The sequence below is a fragment of the Meles meles genome, chromosome 19, assembly GCF_922984935.1.
Source record: "Meles meles chromosome 19, mMelMel3.1 paternal haplotype, whole genome shotgun sequence".
Classification (NCBI taxonomy): Eukaryota; Metazoa; Chordata; class Mammalia; order Carnivora; family Mustelidae; genus Meles; species Meles meles.
The window spans coordinates 47,512,566-47,536,481 of record NC_060084.1 but is presented as its reverse complement, the minus strand read 5'-3'; the positions used below and the strand labels follow the sequence as shown (position 1 = coordinate 47,536,481).

At 51.7% G+C, this 23,916-nt stretch overlaps 1 protein-coding gene across 2 annotated transcripts; it reads left to right on the top strand.

The window, feature by feature from the left end:
• The first annotated feature begins 420 nt into the window (after window positions 1–420).
• On the top strand, window positions 421–22,598 carry XRCC1 (X-ray repair cross complementing 1). Of its 2 annotated transcripts, none has more exons than XM_045989290.1 (17): window positions 421–598; window positions 972–1,064; window positions 10,484–10,594; window positions 17,029–17,187; window positions 18,063–18,137; window positions 18,233–18,338; window positions 18,565–18,674; window positions 18,749–18,860; window positions 19,105–19,360; window positions 19,664–19,780; window positions 19,970–20,063; window positions 20,201–20,333; window positions 20,617–20,668; window positions 20,761–20,900; window positions 21,824–21,914; window positions 22,212–22,287; window positions 22,392–22,598. In XM_045989290.1, the coding sequence occupies exons 1-17, from the start codon at window positions 548–550 to the stop codon at window positions 22,503–22,505; spliced, it is 1,890 nt and encodes a 629-aa protein (XP_045845246.1). In that variant the 5' UTR covers window positions 421–547; the 3' UTR covers window positions 22,506–22,598. The 2 variants fall into 2 exon arrangements, with proteins under 2 accessions (XP_045845246.1, XP_045845245.1); XM_045989289.1 differs by having other exon boundaries at window positions 20,614–20,668.
• Window positions 22,599–23,916: the final 1,318 nt, after the last annotated feature.

The window sequence follows — 23,916 nt, the reverse complement described above, 5'->3', positions numbered from 1 at the left end:
ATACTTTGGGTCTTATTTAGGTCTTTGATCCACTCTTTCTTAGCCTCAGGCATAACCCTGGAGAGATCGGATATTTTTTTCGTGTGTGCATGGCTGTGGGGTAGCGGGTAAGAGTGTAACAGTAGGAACCGCTGGAGAGGATCCCGTAGCGGTATGCACCAGGTTCCCTGGGAAAAACCAGTCAGGTCTGCGTGCTCCTAAGGCTTCAGTTTGGGCGGTGACTGCGTCGTCCAATGAGAATGGCGAATTTTTTCTAGGGGCCAATCCCGGAGGCCGCTCCTGTTGCCAGGCGCCCAGAGAGCAGCGTGTGAACGTCGACGGGAGGCGGGACTTGGAGGAAAGCCCGTTGCTAGGGAACTAAGAGCCTCGCTCCGGAGAGGCGCGACTGGGCCTGCGCGGTGTCGACGCCAGAGCCGGCGCGCCGCGGTTTGAAAGGCCCGAGGCCTATGCGCTTGCGCACTTTACCAAACCCCCCCTCCGTCCCGAACGTCCCCCAAACTCGGACCTTCTTTCATCCTTCGCGCCAGGCGAAGCCCAAGACGTTGACATGCCGGAGATCCGTCTCCGCCATGTGGTGTCCTGCAGTAGCCAGGACTTGGTGAGGATATGGCTTGGGGGGAGGTTGGAAGACGTCAGGGAATCCATGTGGGGTAACTAAAGGAACTTTGGGAGTGTGAAAGGGAACTTCACGGAAGTCTGTGGCGGGTCGTCGGGGAATTCCAGGAGACTATGAGGGAATTCTGGGAGAGATGTGGAATAGGGGAACTTCCGGTCAGGAAAGGAGGAACTGGGGAGCATCCAGGAGAAAATGTTATAGGAGGACTCGAGGCAGGGTGTGGTGGGATTAACGGGGACTTTTAAATCTGGGGGAGTGCAGAGGGCTCGGGAGGACTCAAAGGAATAATCTGAGAGTCGGGGACCGAGCTCTCTTCCCTGTACCCTTACTTTCCCTTTTCCACGCTTATCTCCAGACCCACTGTGCAGAAAACCTTCTCAAGGCGGACACTTACCGAAAATGGCGAGCAGCCAAGGCAGGCGAGAAGACCATCTCGGTGGTGCTCCAGGTGATCCTGCCCTCCCCCTGTCTCCTTCCTATAGGAGTCTGGAGACTCAGGGTCCAGACACTGCTTTTGAGCCAACTGGCAGTGGGTTAAGACACTCTCCCTTCTGGACTTCAGCTTCCTTACCTGAAAAATGGGCAGTGTGATTGCTATGCCCCTTAGCAGAGGGCAAAGGTGGTTCCAGGACTAGGCCAGGATGACCATAGGAATCAATGTGTGGCCTGGGTAGGTTGCTTTTATTTTCTGGGCCTCAGTTTCCTCAGCTGGAACAGAGTGAATAATTTTCAGTATCCTGCCTTCTGATGTCAGTGGTCTCAGGGTTGGAAGGTGTTTTGGAAGATCATGGAAACCCATCAGCCCCATTTTAACGATGGGGAAACTGAAGCAGGAGTGGGGTGGGAGTGACATGGCCAGGCTAAGCGCCATTCTAGAATGCTTGCCAGGTTCTTCTGAGTGCTCTCACCCACTCTTCATCCCAATGCTGTGAAGTTGGAGAGAGGCACGGAGGAAAGCGTGGTTTGACCCCAGATGGTTACAGAATTCCAAACGGGCTGTTCCTGTCACGGATAAGAAACTGGTGGGAGGAGAGAGCGCTAAGCGTGTTTGAAGCATCTGCTCTGTGCTGGCTACCGGCCTGGATGGTGTCACTGTTCACAAGCTTGGTGTGATGCAGGGGCCATTATCACCATCAGTCAGAGCATGCTAAAGCTCAGACCCACCTTGGTGCTCTGAACGCTTTGTCACACTGCTTTGTGTTCACACACTGGCTTTCTTTCTTTCTTTCTTTTTTTTTTTTTTTAAAGATTTTATTTATTTGACAGAGAGAGAGAGATCACAAGCAGGCAGCGAGGCAGGCAGAGGGAGGGGGAAGCAGGCTCTCTGCCGAGCAGAGAGCCCGACATGGGGCTCGATCCCAAGACCGCGAGACCACGACCCAAGCCGAAGATAGAGCCCAACCTACTGAACCACCCAGGCGCCACACACACTGGCTTTCTTGATCTTGACACTACTCCTTCTGAACGGAAGGGTCTTTGGGGAGGGATGTTGCAGAGCAAGGCTTACGTGATTGTGTCAAACATTTTCTTGGCCCCTCTCTTGCTCAGTGGTTCCGAAAAAGTCGGGGCTCACAGAGCCTTTTTAGAATTTTTTTAGAATTAGAGAGAAGCTGAGGAATCTCTCCCCTGGAAAAATATGCAGTCTTATAAGACTTTCTGATTTTAGACATTTAAACATCTCCTCAGTCCTTAGCAGAGTAATAATATTGAGAGCTGGCCTTGATTCAACATTGAAACTGCCAGTTCTGGTTTTGAACACCTCACGTGGATCACCTCTCATTGAATCTATAAAAACCCCATGACCTAGAGTTTAGTATTATCTCCATTTGAGAGATGAGGAAACTGAGTCCCAGAGAGGTTATGGCACTTGGCTAAGAGCCAGTGTTTTAAACTGAGGGAGGTACAAAACAAACAGACAAATAAATATATAAACTGAGGGAGGGTACAGGTTGCTCACGATTTAGTCTTGGGACCTGGATTCAAGTCCCCGTCTCTCCCTCTTACTCATTCTGTGACCTCGGGCACATTTTTTCATTTCTCTGAACCTGTTTTCTCACCTGTCCATTGGGAATAATGAGATCTGAGCCCAGGGTCATTGTGAAAATGTGGTGACATAATGTCTGTAAACGTGCTCTGTCAACAGGTGGATGTTTGTGTAAAGGGAGGGATTCGTATTTTTATTACTGGGTGATGATTCTCCGGGGCTCTCTTAGGATCAGGTGACCCTGGGAGAATCACATTCCATTCTGTACCCCAGTTGCAATGGGAGCAGAGAGACCAGAGGCAGGAGAGACGTGACGGGGATGCGGGAACCAGAGGGGCCAGAGCGAAGCACAGGGCTCTCTGGTCTTGGAGACCGAGGGAGATATTGTAGCTGTCACTGAAATGGGAAACCCAGAGAAGTGGCAGCTTGAGAAGGTGATACCTTCAGTTGGGATGTCCAGGTGTGCTGTGACTTTGGGACACCCGAGGTCCAGGCTGCAGTCAGAAATCGGAACGGGACCTAGATGAAGTCAGAGTTGTGGAAGTTGTCAGCACGGGAGCAGGACCTGTAGACTTCGGAGTGAATGGATTCTCATGTTCATTCATCCACTGAGTAATTATGAAGCACCTTCTATAGGCCAAGCGCTGTTTTAGGTCCTGGGCTGTACGAAGATGCATGAGACCAAAATATGTTAGTCCTGTGGAGCTTTCACATTAGGAGGGAAAGACTGACAAACCAACGTGGAAAGAACGTCAGATGGATGATGAATGCTGTGGAGGAAAATTAAACCCTTGAGAGGAGAGGGGAATGCTCCAGCTGGGGGAGGAGGCAATGGCAAGAGGTTTTTCTTTTTTTCTTTTTTCTTTTATTATTATTTTAAAATATTTATTTGAGAGAGAGAGCATGAGAGAGGAGAAGGTCAGAGGGAGAAGCAGACTCCCCATGGAACTGGGAGCCCGATGAGGGACTCAATCCTGGTACTCCAGGATCATGACCTGAGCTAAAGGCAGCTGCTCAACCAACCGAGCCACCCAGATGCCTGGTTTGGTTTTTTGTTTTTTTTTTTTAAAGATTTTATTTGTTTATTTGAGAGACAGCACGAGTTGGGGGAGGTGCAGAGGTAGAGGGAGAAGCAGACTCCCCACTGAGCAGGGAGCCCAATGTAGGGCTTGATCCCAGGACTGTAAGATCATGACCAGGAAGGCCTCCCTGAGCAGGTGTCATTGAGCACAGTGAGCTACATAGAGATCTGGGGAGGAAACAGGAGGTGGCCTGGCATGCTGGAGGAACAGCAAGGAGCCCAGTGTGAGCGCAGTGGAGTTGGGCAGGGGTGGAGGGAGGAGAGATGAGCTAATGGGACAGGGTTGGAGGGCCCCCAATACGCTGAAGGCCCGAGAGCCCCTGTGAGTACTTGAGCTTTTATTCTGGATGAGTTGGGAGCCACTGAAGGGCTCTGAGCCTTGAAGGACGGCCAGAAGCGGATTTAGCTTCTCACAAAATCCTGCTTCCCTTGTTGAGAATAAAGCACACGGGGCAAGTGCATCACAGCGGCTGTTAATTTATCCCACGTGAGAGACACTTGGGGCGATCTGATTGCGTTTGGCAATGCCCAGTATGCAGTGTGACTCCAAATTCGCCCAACGCTAATTCTGGTTCTTGTCAAGAGAGTGGAAAGGCAGACGTGTCCGGACACCAACGCCTGTGGACTAACCTGGGGAGCATTCTGCCCTGTATTGTTTTCCTCCCAACTCTGTTATGCAACATCTGGATTGCCACACAGGGTGCAACCCCCTGCTCCTGACGGCCACACACACACCTCTTTTGTTTGCTGCTGCTGATGATGGAGGCTCCGTGGCTAACCGGTCAGCGGCTCCTGGAGGGGAATTCCAGCCTCTGGGCTCCCTGCTCCTGGGCCAGAGGGCATGGCTGGGACGGGGTCCAGGTAGCTCTGCAGCCACGCTGACGTGCGCTCTTCGGAAGTAATGCCTAGCAGCCATGTGGCACACGTTTCGTGGTGGTTTTTCAGTGGCTCTCAGACCACTCAGTTTGCCCTCATGGTGTTTTTTTTTTTTTTTAAGATTTTATTTATTTATTTGACACAGAGAGAGATCACAGTAAGGCAGATAAGCAGGCAGAGAGAGAGGAAGGGAAGCAGGCTCCCCGCTGAGCAGAGAGCCCGATGCAGGGCTGGATCCCAGCCCTGGGATCATGACCTGAGCCAAAGGCAAAGACTTTAACCCACTGAGCCACCCAGACGCCCTCCATCCTGATTTTTAGTAGCACAGGTTCATTTTGCCTCGTTTTGAATTTTGTGTAGATGGAAGCACGTGGTATAGATGTCTGTGGCTGCTGTCACTCAGCGTGTTTGTTATTTCGATCCTGTCGGTGGGTGTAGCTGTGGATGGCTTGTTCTCATTTCCGTATAGTACTCAATAGTTGGAGAACACCACTGCAGTTTTAGTAACCTTTTTAAAAAAGATTTTATTTATTTATTTTAGAGAGAGAGAGAGAAGGAGCGGAGGGAGGGGCAGAGGGAGAGGGAGAAGCAGATCCCCCACTGACCAGGGAACCTATAAGGGTCTTGATCCCAGGACCCCAGGATCACGACCTAAGCCAAAGGCAGACGCTTAACTAACTGAGCCACACAGATGCCCCAGTTTTATTAACTTTTTGAATGAGTATTGTATGTATATGGTACAAAATTTAAAAGGCACAAAAGGGTTTACACCTCCTCTCCCTGTTTGCTCCCATCCCCTCCCCTCCTGCTCCCTCCATAGGCAGCCACTGTTGGCAGTTTCTCACCTGGCCCTCCGGGGTCGCTGAGCCCCCATAAACACGTTTGTCCACCTCTTCGACCAAATACATGTATATGCACCATTCTCCTCCCCCTCACCCCGGCTTTCTTTCAAATAACAATAGATCTTGCAGATCCACTGGCACTGGGTAAAGTTCTACCTGATTCCTTTCTAAATTTTTTTTTCTTTTTTTTTTTTTTTAATTTTTTTTTTACAGAGAGAGAGAGAGATTACAAGTAGGCAGAGCAGCAGCCAGAGAGGGGAGGAAGCAGGCTCCCTGCCAAGCAGAGAGCCCGATACGGGGCTCGATCCCAGGACCCTGAGATCATGACCTGAGCTGAAGGCAGAGGCTTAACCCACTGAGCCACCCAGGCGCCCCTACCTGATTCCTTTAAATGGAGTATAACCCTGCCTTTCCTGGACGTGGAACAATTTTTTAACACAATGTCTCTTGGGAACTTTGTGAGCCTTCCCAGCCCCATTTGTTTTCCTGTCGTGAGTTATGCCATCCTGAGAATGGTGTACGTGAACCTGGCCACGGATGACTGGCATCTCATGCTTGAGCCCATCTCCTAACCACAAACACTGAACACTCATTTTTTTTTTTCTTAACTCAATGTGGAGCCCAGTGTGGGGCTTGAACTCACAACCCTAAGATAAAGACCTGAGCTGAGATCAATAGTCAGGCACTTTAGCAACTGAGGCCATTCGCCCCACTTTTTTTTTTTTTTTAAGATAAAATTGACATAACATGAAATTCACCATCTCAACCATATAAAGTATAAGTTCAGTGGGTTTTGGCATCTTGACAGCATTCGGCTGTCACTGCTACTAGTCGAGAACATTTTCGTTGCCCCAAGAAACCCCATCACCATTCAACAGCCTCTCCCTATTCCCTTGCACCCCAAGCTGCCCCTGGCAACCTCTGATCCACTTTCTGTCTCTATAGATTTGTCCATTCTGGACCTTTCACATAAGCTGGATCATACACTATGACCCTTGTGTCTGGTTTCTCTCACCCAGCATGCGCTCATGGTTCCTACGTGTTGTCGCATGTGTCAGCCTTTTCCGTTCCATCAATGGATACGCAATATGATGTATGTCCGCTCATAGACTGATGGACGTTTGGGTTGTCTCCATGTGGGAACAGTGTAGTTGGAAATTCTTTACCACAGAGAGGAAATACAAGGCAGTACGTGGGCGTGTTCAAAGTAGAAGTATATATGCAGGAAAAAAATCATTCACTCAAAATACAGATTGAGCCTTGTGCTTTGTCATGGAGGAGAGGTAAAGATAGTGGCTTTTTTTTTTTTTTTTTTTAAGAAAAAGAGAGACACAGGGAGAGAGGGAACACAAGCAGGGGGAGTGGGAGAGGGAGAAGCAGGGTCCCCGCGGGGCAGGGAGCCCAATGCGGAGCTTGATCCCGGGACCCTGGGATCATGACCTGAGCTGAAGGCAGCTGCTTAACGGCTGAGCCATCCAGGCGCCCCAAGATAGTGGCTTTTTTTTTTTTTTTAAAGATTTTATTTATTTATTTGACAGCGAGAGAGAGAGATCACAAGTAGGCAGAGAGGCAGGCAGAGAGAAAGAGAGAGAGGGAAGCAGGCTCCCTGCCGAGCAGAGAGCCCGATGTGGGACTCGATCCCAGGACCCTGAGATCATGACCTGAGCCGAAGGCAGTGGCTTAACCCACTGAGCCACCCAGGCGCCCCAAGATAGTGGCTTTTTACCTCAAGGGTTGAAATAGGAGAGTTGAGAAAGAGTGTAGGCTGTAGGCAGGCAGCTGCTGGGTCAAATTTTTCTCCATGGTTAGCCGTGTGTGACATGTGAACTATGTCTTTAACATGTCTGAGCCTGTTCGCCCATCTGTAACACCAGGAGAGGTAACAGACCCTTCCTTCTAAGGTAGTTGTGTGGTGAGGATTCAGCGATGCCTGGCCCACAAAGAGCTCAGCCAGTCATGATAGGTAAGAGTCATGGCCTCTAAAAGATGTCCACCTCCTGATCCCTAGAACCTGGGCAGAGAGGACCCTATGAACATGATGAAGTTAAGGATCTTGAGATAATGAGATTAGCTTGGGTTATTTGGAGGATAGGAGGAGACCCAGCGTCCTCACAGGGGTCCTTATAAGGGAAAGAGGGAAGCAGGAGAACCAGATAAGGAGACTTGAAGAAGGAAACAGGCTGGAGTGATGCCCTTGCTGGCTTTGGAGGCGGAGGAAGGGGCCACAAGCTGAGGAATGCATGTGGCTTCTAGAAGCTGGAAATAAGGCACAGAAACAGATTCTCCCATAGAACCTGCAGAAGGAATGCAGCCCCACTGGCACCTGGATTGAAGCCCTGAGACCAAATTTCAGGCTTCTGACCTCCAGATCTGTAAGAGGTACTGTTTTCAGCCAGTGAGCTTGTGGTCATCTGTTCCAGCAGCAGTAGGAAACAAGGACACCAGGGCCCCGGCACACAGTGAGAATCTGAAAGTGTTGGTCACGATGATTCCTTTGTGACAAATGCGGACCTTGAGGAAACTACCTCACCAAAGCCACTTGGTCAGGAAGGGTAGAGCCCAAGTTACAATTCAGGGGGCATTTGATCCTTCAGCGAATGGTTACTAGGTGCTTTCCATCTCTCTGTCCATCTGTCCATCAGGAACCTATGAAAGGCTTTCTGTGGGAACAGTATCAGCTGATATTTATGGAGCGTTTGGACTGTGGCAGGCACTATTCAAGGGTTCAAGGGGCTTCACACGTAGCCGTCATTTGAATCTTCAGAACTCTCTAAGTTAGAAGTTGTCACAATGCCCATTTTACAGGTTAGGAAACTGAGGCACAAGGGGTGAGGTAAAACTCTTTGCTCTAGGATTACACAGACAATATCCAGAGCTGGGAAGGACCAGACACTGTTCGGTGTTCAGGACACAGTGGGGAATGACTTAGATATTGTCTCTGCCCTCATGGAGCTTTAAAGTCTGGTGGAGGAAACTGATGCTAGACAAATGCAAGCAAAAAGCATTGTTACATAATATTAAGTGGTGATAACTGAAGAAAAAGAAAAGTGGTTTAGGCAGGGGGAATGGCAAGTGCAAAGGCTTGGGATGGAAGGAAGGCCAGCACAGCTGGAGGAGAGCCATGAAGTGTGGCAGGGGGCTGAGAAGTCAGACTAGGACCTGTGTATCTCGGCAGCACCGCACACTGTCCCAGGGTTCAGAGCTGTGGAGACAGGGGAGCCCCTTCCCTCAGCACCGCCTCTTTCCGCAGCGTACCTGTGATGTGGCAGAGGAGTGCATGTGGACTCCAACCAGCCTGCCTGAGCTCCAGGCGCCGCTCTGCCACTCACCAGCTGTGCGACCGTGGGGAAGTTACATAACCGCTTCCTGCCTCCGGTCGTTCGTGTGTTAAGTGGAGGTAATAATAGCCCCCGCCTGGCAGAGCAATTGGGAGGAGAGGAGATGCACGGATTACATGTCTGCTGCAACGTGAGTGCTTCAGTGCTTGCTGCAAGTGCTCCTGCGGTGTTATTTTTGTGAGTCATCTCAGCTCCTTTCAGGAGGAGGGTTATTATGACAGCCCACCCGTTCCACACAAAAGGAAACCATCGCTCAGAGAGGTTGTGCGGCCCCCAGGCTTGCACAGCTTGGAAATGGCAGGGTTGGATTTGAACCCAAGCTCGCCTTCCCCGAAGTCCAGGCTCCTTCCTCCCATGTAGGGATGTTCCTGTTTGTGGCAGCGGGTAGGCAAAGTCTGGGCGACCTCTCGATGGTGGGTGATAGGGCCGTCTGGAGCGGTGGATGCTCCTGGGGTGGTGGACTAGGTACCTTTGAGAGCTGTGATGGCTTGTCATTCTAGAAGCCAAAGAGAGAGCCCAAAACTGGAGAGCAGACTTGCGTCAGCCGTTTCTAACTGTCTTCCACCCTCACATGGCTTTCTGTTTCTTTAACTGTCAAGACAGGAATGGCAGAGCCTTGGCAGGGAGCCTTCCTCCACATAGATTACTCTTTTCTTCCTTCAGAAAGTAATTACAGTGGGGCACCTGGGTGGCTCAGTGGGTTAAATCCTCTGCCTTCGGCTTGGGTCATGATCCCAGGGTCCTGGGATTGAGCCCCTCATTGGACTCTTTGCTCAGTGGGGAGCCTGCTTCCTCCTCTCTTTCTCTGCCTGCCTCTCTGCCTGCTTGTGATCTCTGTCTGTCAAATAAATAAATAAAATCTTAAAAAAATTTTTTTTTTTAAATGTAATTATGGGGGCACCTGAGTGGCTCCGTGGGTTAAGCATATGCCTTCAGCCAGGTCATGATCCCAGTGTCCTGGGATCGAGCCCCGCATCAGGCTCCCTGCTTGGCAGAGAGTCTGTTTCTCTCTCTGCCTGCTGCTCCCTGTGCTTGTGCTCTCTCTCTCTCTCTCACTCTTGTTCTATCTGAAATAAATAAAATCTTAAAAAAAAAAGAAGAGTAATTATGGAGGATTGACTGACAGTGCCTCCTGACTGGCTGGGCATGGTGCCTCCTACATGCTGTGCAGTGTGGCCTGGTATTCGCGTGTGTACTCCTGGAGTTGGGGATTATCCCCATTTTACAGATGAGGATACCAATCCAAGAGATTGGCTGACATGGCCATTTTGGCAGTGTATGGCAGAGCTGGGATTCAAACCCAGGAATCCGTGGTGAGCAGAACCGCACCAGGCCTGTACCCTGAGAGAGCTTCCTCAGAGTCCTGTGTGACCAGGGAGACAGGGGACAAATGTGCCATTTGTGTGCATGATTATTTGAATGAAGTTGGAAACCTGGCAGGTACTGCCAAGGAGAGCTCCAAGGTGGCAGGTTTCACACGGATCTGGCAGAGTCTGGAGGCATTGGGGAGGCAAGCGTGGGGGCTTATGCATTCATCCAGGGAAGATTTTCTGAGTTCCACCTCTGGGCCATGTCCTGTGCTACATGCGGGGACACGGTGACACCCCTCGCCTTCGCCCCCACAGTCACTGAGCTGACATTACAAGGAGATGCGGCAGCCCAGATGGGGGGTCATCCCTCTCCCGAGGTTCCGCAGTGAGGCCAGGGGCAGCGCAGGCACTGACAGTGGCTCTCCCCATCCCGCAGTTGGAGAAGGAGGAACAGATACACAGTGTGGACATCGGCAATGACGGCTCGGCCTTCGTGGAGGTGCTGGTGGGCAGCTCAGCCGGAGGCGCTGGGGAGCAAGACTACGAGGTAAGCAGGGCTTTAAGATGGGCCCCATGCTGATCCCTGCCCCAGGTGCCCCCATCACCCCCTGCCCCCTGGGGTAGGTGCCAGGTTGGTGTAGAGATGAGTCACACTGCCCTCTGCCCTCTGGAGGAGGAGGCACAGGTGAAAAACTGCACACCAGGGTAGAGACCCACATTTGCATCAGGGGCGGGGGCATAACTAGACATGCTTGTCTAAGGGACAGCCGCTGCTTGAGAGCAAAACTGCTCTTCTCTGGTCCCCGAGGTTCTCACAGATGTCCTGGCAAGTTGAGATTCTGCATTGATTGGGATGCCTCTGTTAGTCACTTCATATGGGGCAGATGTTTACAAGAAGGGATGCTTTTTGCTCTATTACAGATATTTTACTTTTTTAAAAAGTTTTTATTTATTTGAGAGAGAGAGAAATCAAGTGTGGAGTGGGGGAGGACAGAGGGAGAGGGAGAAGCAGTCTTCCCACTGAGCAGGGAGCCTGGCATGGGCTCGATGCCAGGACCCCGGATCATGACCTGAGCCGAAGGCAGATGCTTAACCAACTGAGCCACCCAGACACCCCTATTTTATTTTATTTATTTGGGAGAAAGAATGTGCCAGCGTGAAGAGCTGGGGGCAGAGGGAGAGGGAAAGAATCTCCAGCAGACTCCCTGCTTAGCTTGGAGCCCCGACATGGGGCTCTGGCCCAGGACCCTGAAACTATGACCCAAGCCAGAATCAGAAGTCGCCACTTAACGGCCTGAACCATTCAGGTGCCCTGCTCTGTTACAAATATTTTAAAAGTTGGTACGATCTTTTCCCAACTGGTTAAATTTATTAGAGCTGTGTTGGTGAGACCATAGTTAGCCAGCTGTTTAATCCACAAAATGTCTTGGGATAGAAATAAACCTACTTGAAAAAGCAAGTTTACAATTTAAGTAAACAGTAAACCAGTTTTCTATGAGATGGGTTTTTTCCTTGCAGTGAGAAATTGTTTTTAGTTGAAGTATGTTTTGCGTACAGTAAAATGCACAGATCTTAGCGTACAGGTCAAGGAGTTCAGTTCTGACAACTGTATGCACCTATGTAACTGGCCCCCAAGTCAAGACACAGAGCATTACCAGCATCCTGGGGAGGTCGCTCGCACCCCTTTGCAGTCACACCCCATCCCCTCACCTTTACCAGCTCAGGCAGCCTCTGGTCTCTTTGGTCACTACAGACTAGTTTTGCTGGTGGTAGAATTTCATATAAACGGAATTTGCTCTTTTTTTATGGCTGGCTTTTTTCACCATATCCTGGTTTTCGAGATTCTTCCATATTGCTGAGACCACAGTTTGTTTCTCCATTCTCTTGTGGGTGGGTACAAGCTGCTGTGAACGTTTTTGTACAGGCCTCTTCATGGAGATCTCTTCTGGGTGAATACCTACGAGTGCAGTTACGTTCTCTTAGGGTGAATGGATGTCTTAACCTTACTGGACTTGACAGTTTCCAAAGTGGTTGTACCATTTTACGTTCCTCTCAGCGGAAGCTGAGAGTTCTAGTTGTTCCGTATCCTTACCTGTCCGTGATGTTGCCAATCGTTAATTTCTTAAATTTCAGCCATTCAGAGGGCACACGGTGGTATTTTATCATGGCTTTAAGTTGCATTCTCCTGACAAGTAATGACATTGTGTAACCTTTCATGTACTTACTAGCCATTCATTTATCTTACTTTATGAAGTGTCTATTCAGGTTTTTTGCTTGTTTTTTATTGTTTTTTTTTTTTTTTTTTTTTTTTTTGTCCTAGATGTTAATCATGGGCTTGTTTATTTTTTTCTTTCTTTCTTTTTCTTTTTTTTTCAGATACATGTGTTGCAGATTTTCCCCCAGTCTCTGACTTGCCTTTTCATTATCTTTAAAAAATTTTTAATTGCATAATTACCATACGGTGTTATAGTAGTTTCAAGTGTGCAATGTAATGATCCAACACTTCTGTGCCTCACTCAGTGCTCATTGTGGTCTGTGTACTGACCTTCCCATTATCTTTTTTTTTAATTTTTTTAAAGATTTTGTTTATTTATTTGACAGACAGATCACAAGTAGGCAGAGAGGCAGGCAGAAGGAGAGGAGGGAAGCAGGCTCCCCGCTGAGCAGAGAGCCCCGTGCGGGGCTTGATCCCAGGACCCTCGGATCATGACCTGAGCCGAAGGCAGAGGCTTTAACCCACTGAGCCACCCAGGCACCCCATGACCTTCCCATTATCTTAACAGTGCCTTTTGATTGAGCTGATGAAGTCCAATCAAGGTGTTTTGTTGTTTTTTTTTAAGTTTCTTTCTCTCTTCCTTCCTCCTTCCCTTCCTCTCTCCCTCTTTCTATGTTTCTCCTCTTTTCTTTCTTACTGCTAAGTGCCTTTTGGGTTCTGTAAGGAATATTTGTCTGTCTTCCAAAGTCACGATACTCTGTATTAATTTCTTATCACTGCTCTAACAAATGACACAAACTCAGTGGCTTAAAGCTATAACACAAACTTTCTTACGGTTCTGTTTCGGTGGGCTAAAATCTTAGTGTCGGCAGGGCTGGGTTTCTTCTGGAGGTCCTAGGGGAGGATCCATTTCGTTACCTACCACAACTTCTAGAGGCTGCCTGCATTTCTTGGCCTGTGGCCCCTTCCGTCTTCAAAGGCAGTGATGACAATACTCTAACATCTGCTTCCGTCCTCACTTCTCTGACTCTTCTGCATCGCTCTTCCTTATAAAGACCCTTGTGATGACACTGGGTCCACCTCGATAACCCAGGCTTATCTCCCCACCTCAAGATACTTAATCACAGGGGCGCCTGGGTGGCTCAGTGGGTTAAAGCCTCTGCCTTTGGCTCAGGTCATGATCCCAGGGTCCTGGGATCGAGCCCCACTTCAGGCTTTCTGCTCAAGGGGGAGCCGCTTCTTCCTCTCTCTCTTTGCCTGCCTTCTTTGCCTACTTGTGATCTCTGTCTGTCAAATAAATAAATAAATAATCTTTAAAAAAAAAAAAAGATACTTAATCACATCTGCCAAGTCCCTTTTGCTATGTTCACAGGTGCCAGGGAGTAGCACATGGACCTCTGTGGGGTGCCATGATTCTTCCTACCGTCATCTTCTGTGTTTTCTTCTAGAAGCTTTATAATTTTAGATTTTACATCTCTGGTCCATCTCAGATGAATTTTTGTATATTGTGTGAAGTAGAGGATAAGATCCTTTTTCCTTTTTCTTAATGTTTGTTGAAAATACTCTAAAAAAAGATTTTCCTGGGGTGCCTGGCTGGCTGAGTTGGTAGAGCATGCATCTCTTGATCTCAGGGTTGTAGATTCGAGCCCCACATTGGGTATAGAGATTACTTAAAAATAAAATCTTTAAAAAAATGATTTTCCTTTTGCCACTGAACTGTTTTGGCTCTTCTATTGCAAAGTAATTGACATATATGTGTAGGTTGATTTCTGTACTCGCTGTTCTGTTTCATTGATATGTACGTTTATCTTTGTGCCAATACCACACTGTCTTAATAGTAAATATTGAAATCAGATTGTGTTGGGCTTCCGTCTTGGTCTTTAGTAGTCTCTTGACTATTCTAGATCCTTAGCATTTATTTCCATGTAAATCATAAAACCAGCTTGTCAATAACTTTATTTATTCCAGACTTACAGAAAAGTAGTACAAAGGATTCCCTGATAATCTTCACTCAGATTCCCCAGATGTTAATACATGGGTACATATTTTTCAGTGAACTGGAAGTAAGTTGCAAACATGATTCCACATTATCCCCGTACACTACAGCGGATATTTCCTAAAAAGAGAGACATTCTCTTACTTACTTAATAAATAAATAAGAAGCCCCAGCAGCCTTCTTCTTAACATCACATTGGCCAGTTGGGTCATGTGCCCGACCCCGACCAGCCACTGGTAGAGAGAATTGCACTGCTTGGACCAAGCATGGCTCATCCTTCAGTATTGGGCACACAGGCCTTCCACTCTTTTTCAGAACTGCCTTGTCCGTTTGATTCTCCTTGTCCCCTCATCATACTGTCAGGATCTCCATTTATTTCTTTAAACTATTAAATGTACTTTTGTATTGTGTTTGATAATTTAAATGGATGCAGCCTTTGGGAGTCCGAGTCTGCAGTTTGTGGTTTCTGCTGCTTGTTTCCATATGCCTCACAGGGTGTGTGTGTGTGTGTGTGTGTGTGTGTGTGTGTGTGTCCCTCTGATCTCGGAATGTGTCTGTGGGGAATGTCTGAAGACCTGGTTTGAAGTACATTCCTCCAAAGAGGATCTGCCACCGTGTGGGTGATCTTGTGTACATAGGTCTGCTGGAGGAAAGATGTTAGGGTTTGAAGCCGATGGCCAAGCCAAGAAAGAACTCCAGAGATGTCTTTGGTGCAAAAAGCTGGTTTTATTAAGGCACAGGGACAGGACCTGGGGGACAGAAAGAGCTGCACTGGGGTTATGAGGAGTGGCCCATTATACTTTCAAGTTGGAAAGGGCTTAGGGATAGTGTAAGCCTCCCAGGTATTTTGGAAACAAGGTTTCCCGGATCCTGAGGGGGCTAGCTATTGTTAGGAAAAAGGTCATTTATTTTAGTAAAATCTCAGTCCTTTAACTCTTCAGATATATATCAGTGAGCCATATGCTTGGTGGATGACTACCAACATATATCTTGGGGGACAGAGATAAAGGAAGTTTCCAAAGGAGTTTTTATTTGTTAAAGTACACTTAGAGAGGGGTGCCTGGGTGGCTCAGTGGGTTAAAGCCTCTGCCTTCAGCTCAGGTCATGATCTCTGGGTCCTGGGATCAAACCCCACATGGGGCTTTCTGCTCAGTGGGGAGCCTGCTTCCCTTCCTCTCTCTCTGCCTGCCTCTCTGCCTACTTGTGATCTCTGTCTGTCAAATAAAGAAATAAATAATCTTTTAAAAAGTACACTTAGAGGATCCTGGGGGTCAGGCTGAGATGGCCTTTTGTCCTTAGCAAAGTATTAGCATCGAGGCAGCTGAGTTCCTAGAGGAATGTCACTCTGCCTGTCTCAAGGACTTGTCAGTGGGCTGGCTGTAGGTATTAAGGAAATTTAAGGATTTTTTTTCTGCCTTTGTTTCACACATCAGGACCACTTAAAGTCTTCAGCTTGGGTTTTTCTGTGCAGATAGCTCATAGGAATTTTTTGCTCCAAATCCTTGAGAGTACAGACTTGTGCTTAGGATTCTTCCAGATCTCTGTTCTCCAGAGCAAAGGCCTCCCACCGACTCACTCCACAAGGCATTTTCCCCTAATTTACTCACGGAGGGTGTTGCCCTTTGAGGAGGCTCAGCTCTGTTGGAGTTGGGTGATGGTCCGTGAGGAGCTACTGTTCTTCCTTGACCAGAGCCCAGGCTTTGTCTTCTGCTCCCAACCACTGCCCCCACCACCCATTAAAATTACATTCTCTGGTACCCAGAGTCAGCACCCAGGCAAACACCAACCTCAGTGCCACCCGCCCTGTGGGTCAGGGTCCTGCCAAGAAACTGAAACCACACCAGTTATTCTAACAGAGAATTTAACTAACGAATTAGCAACTATGTATTGAACCCAGGAGGCAAGAAGACTCAGGTGCAGTGTAGAAGTAATGCAGGGAGCAGCTGCCACCCCTAGGGTGGGGGGAGCAAAAGGACATGGTTGGAATTCCTGAAATCTCAATGTTTAGAAGCTTGGAAGTTCCACAGAGCTGAAACGCAGACCAGCTGGAATCCCTGAGAGGGTCCGGATGATGCCAGCTCTGCAGATGTTAAAATGCTGAAACCAGATTTGCCCGCGGCCTTGGGGAGGGCTGCTGCCAAAGCAGAAGCGCACCAGGGGTGATGCTTGCAGGGGCCGCCAGAAACCATTGCGGGAGAAGCATGTCTCTCCTCCCTCCTTTTGCCTCTCGCCCTCTCTGTGGCTCCCCCTACTGGCAGGGCCCCCCGGAAAGAGCGGCTGGACAGGAGCCACGTTCCTGCCCAGCGTCCCAGTGCTGAGCCCCAGGAGAACCACTTAGAGCTGGTGCAGCTCTCCTAGGCTCCTGGATTCCGTTCTCCCGGGCCTGGCCTCCCTTGTACTTTCTCTGCTTTCCATGAACTCAGCTGTGCATTTTCAAAAGGTGTTTGAACATTGTGTCAACCATTGTGATTATTCACTGCTGGGAGGGTCCGTGGAGTGGGCTCTGTGGCCAGCGAGAGAAGAGCCTGTGGAAGAACTGGGCTGTGGTTCATAGGGCCCTGGAAGTGGAGGGATCCCCAGGGCCTGTGTCGGGGGGAACTGACTGGTGGCCCAGAAGCAAGGGAGAAGAGAGGCTTTGAGGCATGTGGAGGTGCAGGCCACATCTGGCGACTCTCTGGACCCTGCCCAGGCCCCTGCTTTCTTCCCGGCCCCAGGGAGGTGTCATTGAAGTCAGCCAGTCCTGGTTCTCCTTCAGTGATCCTTCCCCCAGGTCCTGCTGGTCACTTCGTCTTTCATGTCCCCTTCTGAGAGCCGCAGTGGCTCAAACCCCAACCGTGTTCGCATTTTCGGGCCCGACAAGTTGGTGCGGGCAGCAGCGGAGAAGCGCTGGGACCGCGTCAAAATCGTTTGCAGCCAGCCTTACAGCAAGGTACCTGGGGCGGGAGCTGTGGGTGCAGGGTCCTCAGTCTGGGGCCAGCATGGAGTCCCAGAGGGCTGGGAGGACGGGGCAGCCGGTCTCCCCCGGGCATCAGGAGGAGGCTGGTTCCCAGAGGTCACTGAAGTGGGTTTGTGATCCTTCTCATAAGTGATTCCCTAGAGGATGTCCGGGAAGGGCGCACTGCAGGATCTCAGGGGAATGGGAGAAGGGGGCAGCTGACTTGGCAGAGGAGCAGTCTGACAGTTTCCATCATGGGATCTGGAGTCAGACGCTGGGTCCACCACTTCTTAGCTGTGTGACCTTGGGCAAGTGACTTAACCTTTCTGGCCTCAGTTTCCTGCTCCTTGTAGGGTTGCTGTGAGGTAGGGATGCTAAGCTGTGGTAACAGCAAGACTCGAGTATGTCATGACACCACACTGTGGAAGTAGACTTCCTCCCGGGGTCCTGTCTTCGGGGGTGTTTGGCCAGTTGTCCAGGGACCTGGGCTCTGCGTCCAGCCGGAAGAGTGGAAAAGAGCCTGGAAAGCATTTCTGTGTTCCAGACGTGGCACTTAGTGCTCCCTCCCCTTCTGTGGTTAGGAATTCTGGCGTGCAAGAGAGGATTCACTTGGACCCTCAGCAGCCTTTGCTACTGGCCACGTGGCTGACGGAGCTGGTGCATGTAGGGCTTACAGCCGAGCCCGGCCCAGAGTTAGGGCTCACTAGCAGCTTGATGTTATTATCGTCCTTATTGTCCTCTGGGCACCTCCCTAGACATGTTTGTCCACAAGAGGCAAAGAGCCATAAAGGGTCTCTCCAAGTGAAAGGGGTTTGGGGCCAGGCCTCTGTCTTTGGCCAGACTTCCTGATACCCGCCCTTTGTTCCTAGGACTCCCCCTATGGCCTGAGTTTTATACGGTTTCACAGCCCCCCAGACAAAGAGGAGGCAGAGGCCTCACCCCAGGTAAGCTCTACCCGCCACCCCCCAGAGCCTTCTCCCTACTGCTTCACCCCTGCCTGCCAACAGCCCCTCACTGTGCCGACCTTGTGAGACCTTAGAAGGTGACCAAGCTTGGCCAGTTCCGCGTGAAGGAGGAGGATGAGGGTGCCAACTCCCTGAGACCCGGCGCCCTCTTCTTCAGCTGGATCAATAAGACGCCCCCAGGTGGGTGTGGAAGCTTGAGTCCTCAGTGAGCCCAGGGTTGGATCCTGAACGTGGGTCTGAGGGAGAAGGAGCCTAGGGACTCCTGAATCAGAGGGAGGAGATGGCTGGGGGCCTGGACTCCCGGATCACTACTGGGCTTTGAGAACAACACTCTGTACCCTGGGTAGAAGCAGAAGGGTTTCAGGGCCCAGTCCTCTCACCCCGGCTCCACGTTCTCCCTCGGTAGCCACAGCCAGTGACCCAGCAGGACCCAGCTACGCAGCTGCCACCCTGCAGGCCTCTAGTGCCGCCTCTTCAGCCTCTCCCGTTTCCAGGGCAGTAGGCGCCACCTCCAAGGTGAGACTGTCAGACCCTGGTGGGATGGAGAGGGCGGAGAGAGGCTAGAGGCTTAGCTCATCCCAACCTCTCAGCCTCAGGAGTCCCCCAAAGGGAAGAGAAAGTTGGATTTGAACCAAGAAGAAAGGAAGACACCCAGCAAACCATCAGCCCAGCCCTCACCACCTGCTGTCAAGAGACCCAAATGTGAGCGCTGGCTTCCTTGTTCTCAAAGGGGCCTGTGCTCTTCTGTCCTCGGAGGGGAGAGGTTGGGGGCCTGGACCCTCGGGTCTGAGGGAGGAGGGGCCGGGGGTTCTGACTCCTGGGTCTAAGGGAGGAGGGGCTGAGCCTAGGACCTCTGGGTCTGAGCGAGGAGGGGCTGGGGGCAGGAACCCTGGGTCTGGGTTTAGTCCCAGCAGTACTAAGTGAATCCACTCTTTGGCCTCCCCAGTGCCAGCTCCCACCCGCACCCCGGCCACCACCTCAGTCCCTGCCCCAGCACGAGGCACAGTACCAGGAAAGTCCCGAGAAGGCACCGAGCCCAGGGGACCCCGAGCTGGCCCGCAGGAGCTGGGGAAGATCCTTCAGGGTGTCGTGGTGGTGCTGAGTGGCTTCCAGAACCCCTTCCGCTCGGAGCTCCGGGACAAGGCCCTAGAGCTGGGGGCCAAGTATCGGCCGGACTGGACTCCAGACAGCACCCACCTCATGTAGGCCTGTGCCTGCCTCCCCACCTTGCCCCCCGCTGCTCCCCCGTCTCCTTCTGACTCCTCCGTCTTCATTTCTCTTTCTCCCTGTCTACTCATCTGGCTTTCTTTTCAGTTCTCTGTTTCCTCTGCCTCTTTTTCTGATTCCTACATCTTTCCCTTGGTCTCCTAATGTCTTTTTCTGTTTGTCTCCGATCTGTCTCTTTTTCTGTCTCTGACTTCTCTTCCCCTGTCCTGTCTCTCTCTCCCTTTCCCTGCTCAGACCACACCTGACTGACCACACCCTCCCCTCTGCTTCCCTGCCAGCTGCGCCTTTGCCAACACCCCCAAGTACAGCCAGGTCCTAGGCCTCGGAGGCCGCATTGTGCGGAAAGAGTGGGTGCTGGACTGTCACCGGATGCGGCGGCGACTGCCCTCCCGGAGGTGAGGTCTCTGTTGTGGCTGGCTGTGCCGACCGACGGCTTCAGTGGGATCCTTCCAGAGCTGGAGGCCAGGGCATCCTGAGTGATTAGTAAATGCCAGTCGCTGTGGCTTGCTGAGCGCCCGCCCCCTGCCCCATCTCCCCTGGAAGACACCATATGCTGTTTGTCTGAGCCCATATTCCTGCCCTAGGTACCTCATGGCAGGACCAAGCTCCAGCAGCGAGGATGAAGGGGGCTCTCACAGCAGCAGCAGCGGGGATGAAGCCCCCAAGCTTCCCCAGAAGGTCCTATGCCTCCTGCCCTGATGTAGGGGAGGGTGCAGTGCAGGGGGCCCTGGATCCACCATGGCACCCCAGACTCTCCAGCCCTGCCTTCTGCAAGAACACACTCTCACATGCAGGCTTGCCCCCTCCCTCCGCAGCGCCCCCAGGCCAAAACCAAGACCGCTCAGGCAGCAGGACCCAGCTCACCTCAGAGACCCAAAACCCCAGAAGAGACCAAACCAGCCTCACCAGGACCCCAGGAAGACACCGACACTGATGGGGAACAGTCAGGTCAGAGACTGAGGGGCCTGGGTCTGAGGGAGGAGGAGCTGGCGTCTCAGGTCTTCAGCTTGAGAGAAGAGGGGGCTGGGGGCCTGGACTCCAGGGTCTGAGGGAGGAGAAGGCTGGAAACCCAGATTCCTGCATCTAAGGGGGCTGGGGGTCCCAGATAACTGCACGTGGAGGGCAGTTGAGGTCGGTGGTTGGCATGCCTGTGTCCGTGCTTGGACTGGAGACTGGGAGGGAGGGTTACCAAGCACGTGCTTTGCATTGACTAAGCTTCCACTCGCAGAAGAACAGGGCAATGGGGCAGAAGATTCTGGGGATACTGAGGATGAGCTGAGAAGGTAAGGTGGGGCTCGGGGTTTGAGGTGGCCCCAGGCTTGGGTGGAGGGGGATCTGGTCTGAATGCTCTCCCCACCCCCGTGGGCTCTCCCAGAGTAGCCGAGCAGAGGGAGCAAAAGCAGCCCCCTGACCAGGGGGAGAATGGCGAGGACCCGTATGCAGGATCCACAGATGAGAACACAGACAATGAGGGTTCCCCAGAGTCTCCCGAACTGCCAGTTCCCGAGCTCCCAGGTAGGAAATCCCTCCCTGCCTCCTGAAGTGGGATTTGTCTTTCTCAGTTCTCAGCTGTGACCCCCCAGCCAGCCCTCAGATCACAGCTGCTCCCAAGTCATGGGAGCTTGTCTCCCCATGGACGTGACTTGTCTCCCCACCTCCTTCCCCTGTATTCCCTGCCTCTGCTTCCTTCTTGTTGCCTTAGGAAACAGGCATCCATCCTCCCATGCCTTCCCTCTCTGTTCCCCCTCCTGACTTCCTGCTGTGACCACATCCATCACAGCTCAGTGCTGGGCATGTCCCCCTTTGGCTTTCCGCTCCAGTACGAACGGCACCTCCCTCAGCTGCCCTGCACGCTTGGTGTCTTCAAAGTGGGAGGTCACCCAGGTGCACACATGGCGTGGGCACTGATCTCTGTGGCCACCTAGGTGGTGATGGCATTGCTGTTTGTCACCCCAAAACGAAGGCAGGGGGTGCGGGGTGGGGGCAGGGGTCAGAGCCTTGGCCAGCAGAGCACAGAGGGGGAAGCTGGGCAGCCAGGGTCTGAGCAGAGGGGAGGGTTAGTGGTGATTGGAAGAGGCCGTGTCCATCCGGCTCCTTGTGGGTGATGAGCAGGAAAGCACTTTGATCCTCTAAAGCTCCAAAAATGGCATCAGCAACTTCATGGTTTGGAGAACCATGTTAAAATGGAACAAAGAAAAGAGCCATCCTGAAGGTCAGAGCCCGAGAAGGTACCGGAAAACACCCCGCTCCCGGAAAAAGGTTCTGATGAGCCTGGCTGTGAAGCACCGTCTGTCCTGGACCTCTCTGCCAGGATTGCGTGAACACCCCTCCCCAGCACCGGCCTCCTTCTGTCTTGCTCCGAGTGTTCTGCGGCTCCTGCCTGGGGCTTCAAATCGTGGGGGGCCTCACGCTCGGCTCCTCCACCCTCTCCCTTGCAGACTTCTTCCAGGGCAAACACTTCTTTCTGTACGGAGAGTTCCCTGGGGATGAGCGGCGGACTCTGAGCCGCTATGTCACAGCCTTCAACGGGTCAGTGCACAGGGGTGGGGGCAGGGGTAGGGAGGGGTGGTGCTATCTTGTGGGAGGGAAAGCTAGTGGGAGCCAGAGAAGGGGCACACCCTGCAGGCTGGGCACGAGTAGCTTTCCCTCTCGTTCTCATCTCTAAAACGGGACTCCTCCCGGCTTCTGAACGGAGTGGCAGTGGTGGGAGCCCTCGGTATTGTGGCTGTGGCAAGGCTGGCCTGGGAGCACCGTGGGGGCCCGCCGCAGGTACCTTGGAGAATGGTTGGGGACACCAATTCTCCGCTTCTCTCCGTGTCCTGCCAGGGAGCTTGAGGACTACATGAGCGACCGGGTCCAGTTTGTGATCACAGCACAGGAGTGGGACCCCAGTTTTGAGGAGGTAGGTTCCAGAGGGGCAGGGGAGGGGACACCCAGCCTGCCCTGTGTCACCTCCCTCCTCTCCTCACTCACATGTTCCCCTATGCGCCTTGCCCCACCTTGCAGGCCCTGATGGACAACCCCTCCTTGGTGTTTGTCCGCCCCCGGTGGATCTACAGTTGCAACGAGAAGCAGAAGTTGCTTCCACACCAGCTGTATGGGGTGGTGCCCCAGGCCTGAAATATGTGCTTGCATGTGTGTGTTTGCACATGCGTGTGCACACGCACGCACACACACACACAGAGCTTAATAAAGATGACCTGGTTTGCTGCAGCTGCCGCTCTTACTCGGAAGTCTCCTGAACCTCCTCAAGGCTCCCAGCTTTCTGTCCTCTGTTTGGTTTGTGCTTCCCTTCTGAGGGTCAGGTATCTTGGCTGCCGTGAGACCCGTGTCCTGGGAAGAACGGGGAACTCTCTCTCAGGGGTTTGGTAGGGAAGGAGCTCTTGTTACTTCTCCCTGGCGGCTTACTGTGGTCCCAGGTGGCAGGGAACTGGGGTTCTAGCCCTCTGAACCCATTCCTGGGTCTTTTTTGTCCCTCTGTGGGTCCTGGGCTGGAGGCCTGGATCTCGGGAGGTGGGCTTCTCTCCTGAAGTCTGTCTCAGCTTCCCTAGGCCAGGGATATCTCCCTTTCTCCAGGGCTTTCACAAAAGTGGCTGTAGAACCGTCAGCCTCCACCGCAGCTAAGTTGGAAACTGAACGGGATAGTAGAGAATTGGGCAGAAGCTAGGACGGAGTTCTAGGCCAGGGCCGTGGCGCGGGCAGAGGCCGGGAGGTGGGAACTAGCCTGGCTCCCCAGTTGTTTAAGAGGGTTTAGGGCCAGATTTGTCTGGAAGGATGGACATAGTCCTTGCAGCTGTGCTCTCTGACACCATAGCCCCCGGACCCGGGTAGCTATCTGAGTGAACTCCAGTGACATGAAGGGAATGTTTACTGTGTCGATCGCACTGGCCGCATTTCAAGTGCGCAGTGGCTGCTGTAATCGGCGCGCAGATAAAGAACATTCATGTCACTTAGAAGCGAAAGGACAGGGCTGTCCTGAAGGGCTGTGAGCTCCAGGTTGAGAAGCTTGGACATTATCCCACAGCTGGGGAGGTCAGGAAGGGGTTGGAGCAGAGCCAAGGGCAGTCAGAGCTCAGTAACAAATTACACAGACTTTATGTCTCAGACCTACAGAAATTTATCACCTTCCAGTTCTGGGTGTCTGAAGTCCAAAATGGACGAAAACTCAGGGTGTAAGCAGGGCTGTGCTCTTTCTGGAGGCTCTGGGGGAAATCTACTTTCCTGTCTTTTCCCCAATTCCCCTTCTGTATTCAAAGCCAGCAGTGGCCAGTGGAGTCTTCCTCATGGCACTCGCTCTGACGCTGACTCTTCTGTCTCGTCCTTCCACCTTCAAAGGTCCTTGTGTTTACCACGAGCCCACCGATAATCTCCCTGTTTTAAAGTGAGCCAATTAGCAACTTTGGTTGCTTCCATCCTAATTCTCCTTTGCCACAAAGCAGATTCTTGAGTTCCAGGGGTCAGCATGGGGACATCTTTGGGAGGCTGTTACTTTGCCTCCTACACCTACTGTGTGTGAGATCCATGGAACTGC

Excerpts from the sequence above, each read along its gene's own strand:
- XRCC1 (XM_045989289.1), top strand. The coding sequence starts at position 548 with ATGCCGGAGATCCGTCTCCGCCATGTGGTGTCCTGCAGTAGCCAGGAC. Across the intron at positions 599-971 it reads CCTGCAGTAGCCAGGACTTG|ACCCACTGTGCAGAAAACCT; the intron begins GTGAGGATATGG and ends GCTTATCTCCAG. Across the intron at positions 20,064-20,200 it reads CCCCCAAGCTTCCCCAGAAG|CGCCCCCAGGCCAAAACCAA; the intron begins GTCCTATGCCTC and ends CTCCCTCCGCAG.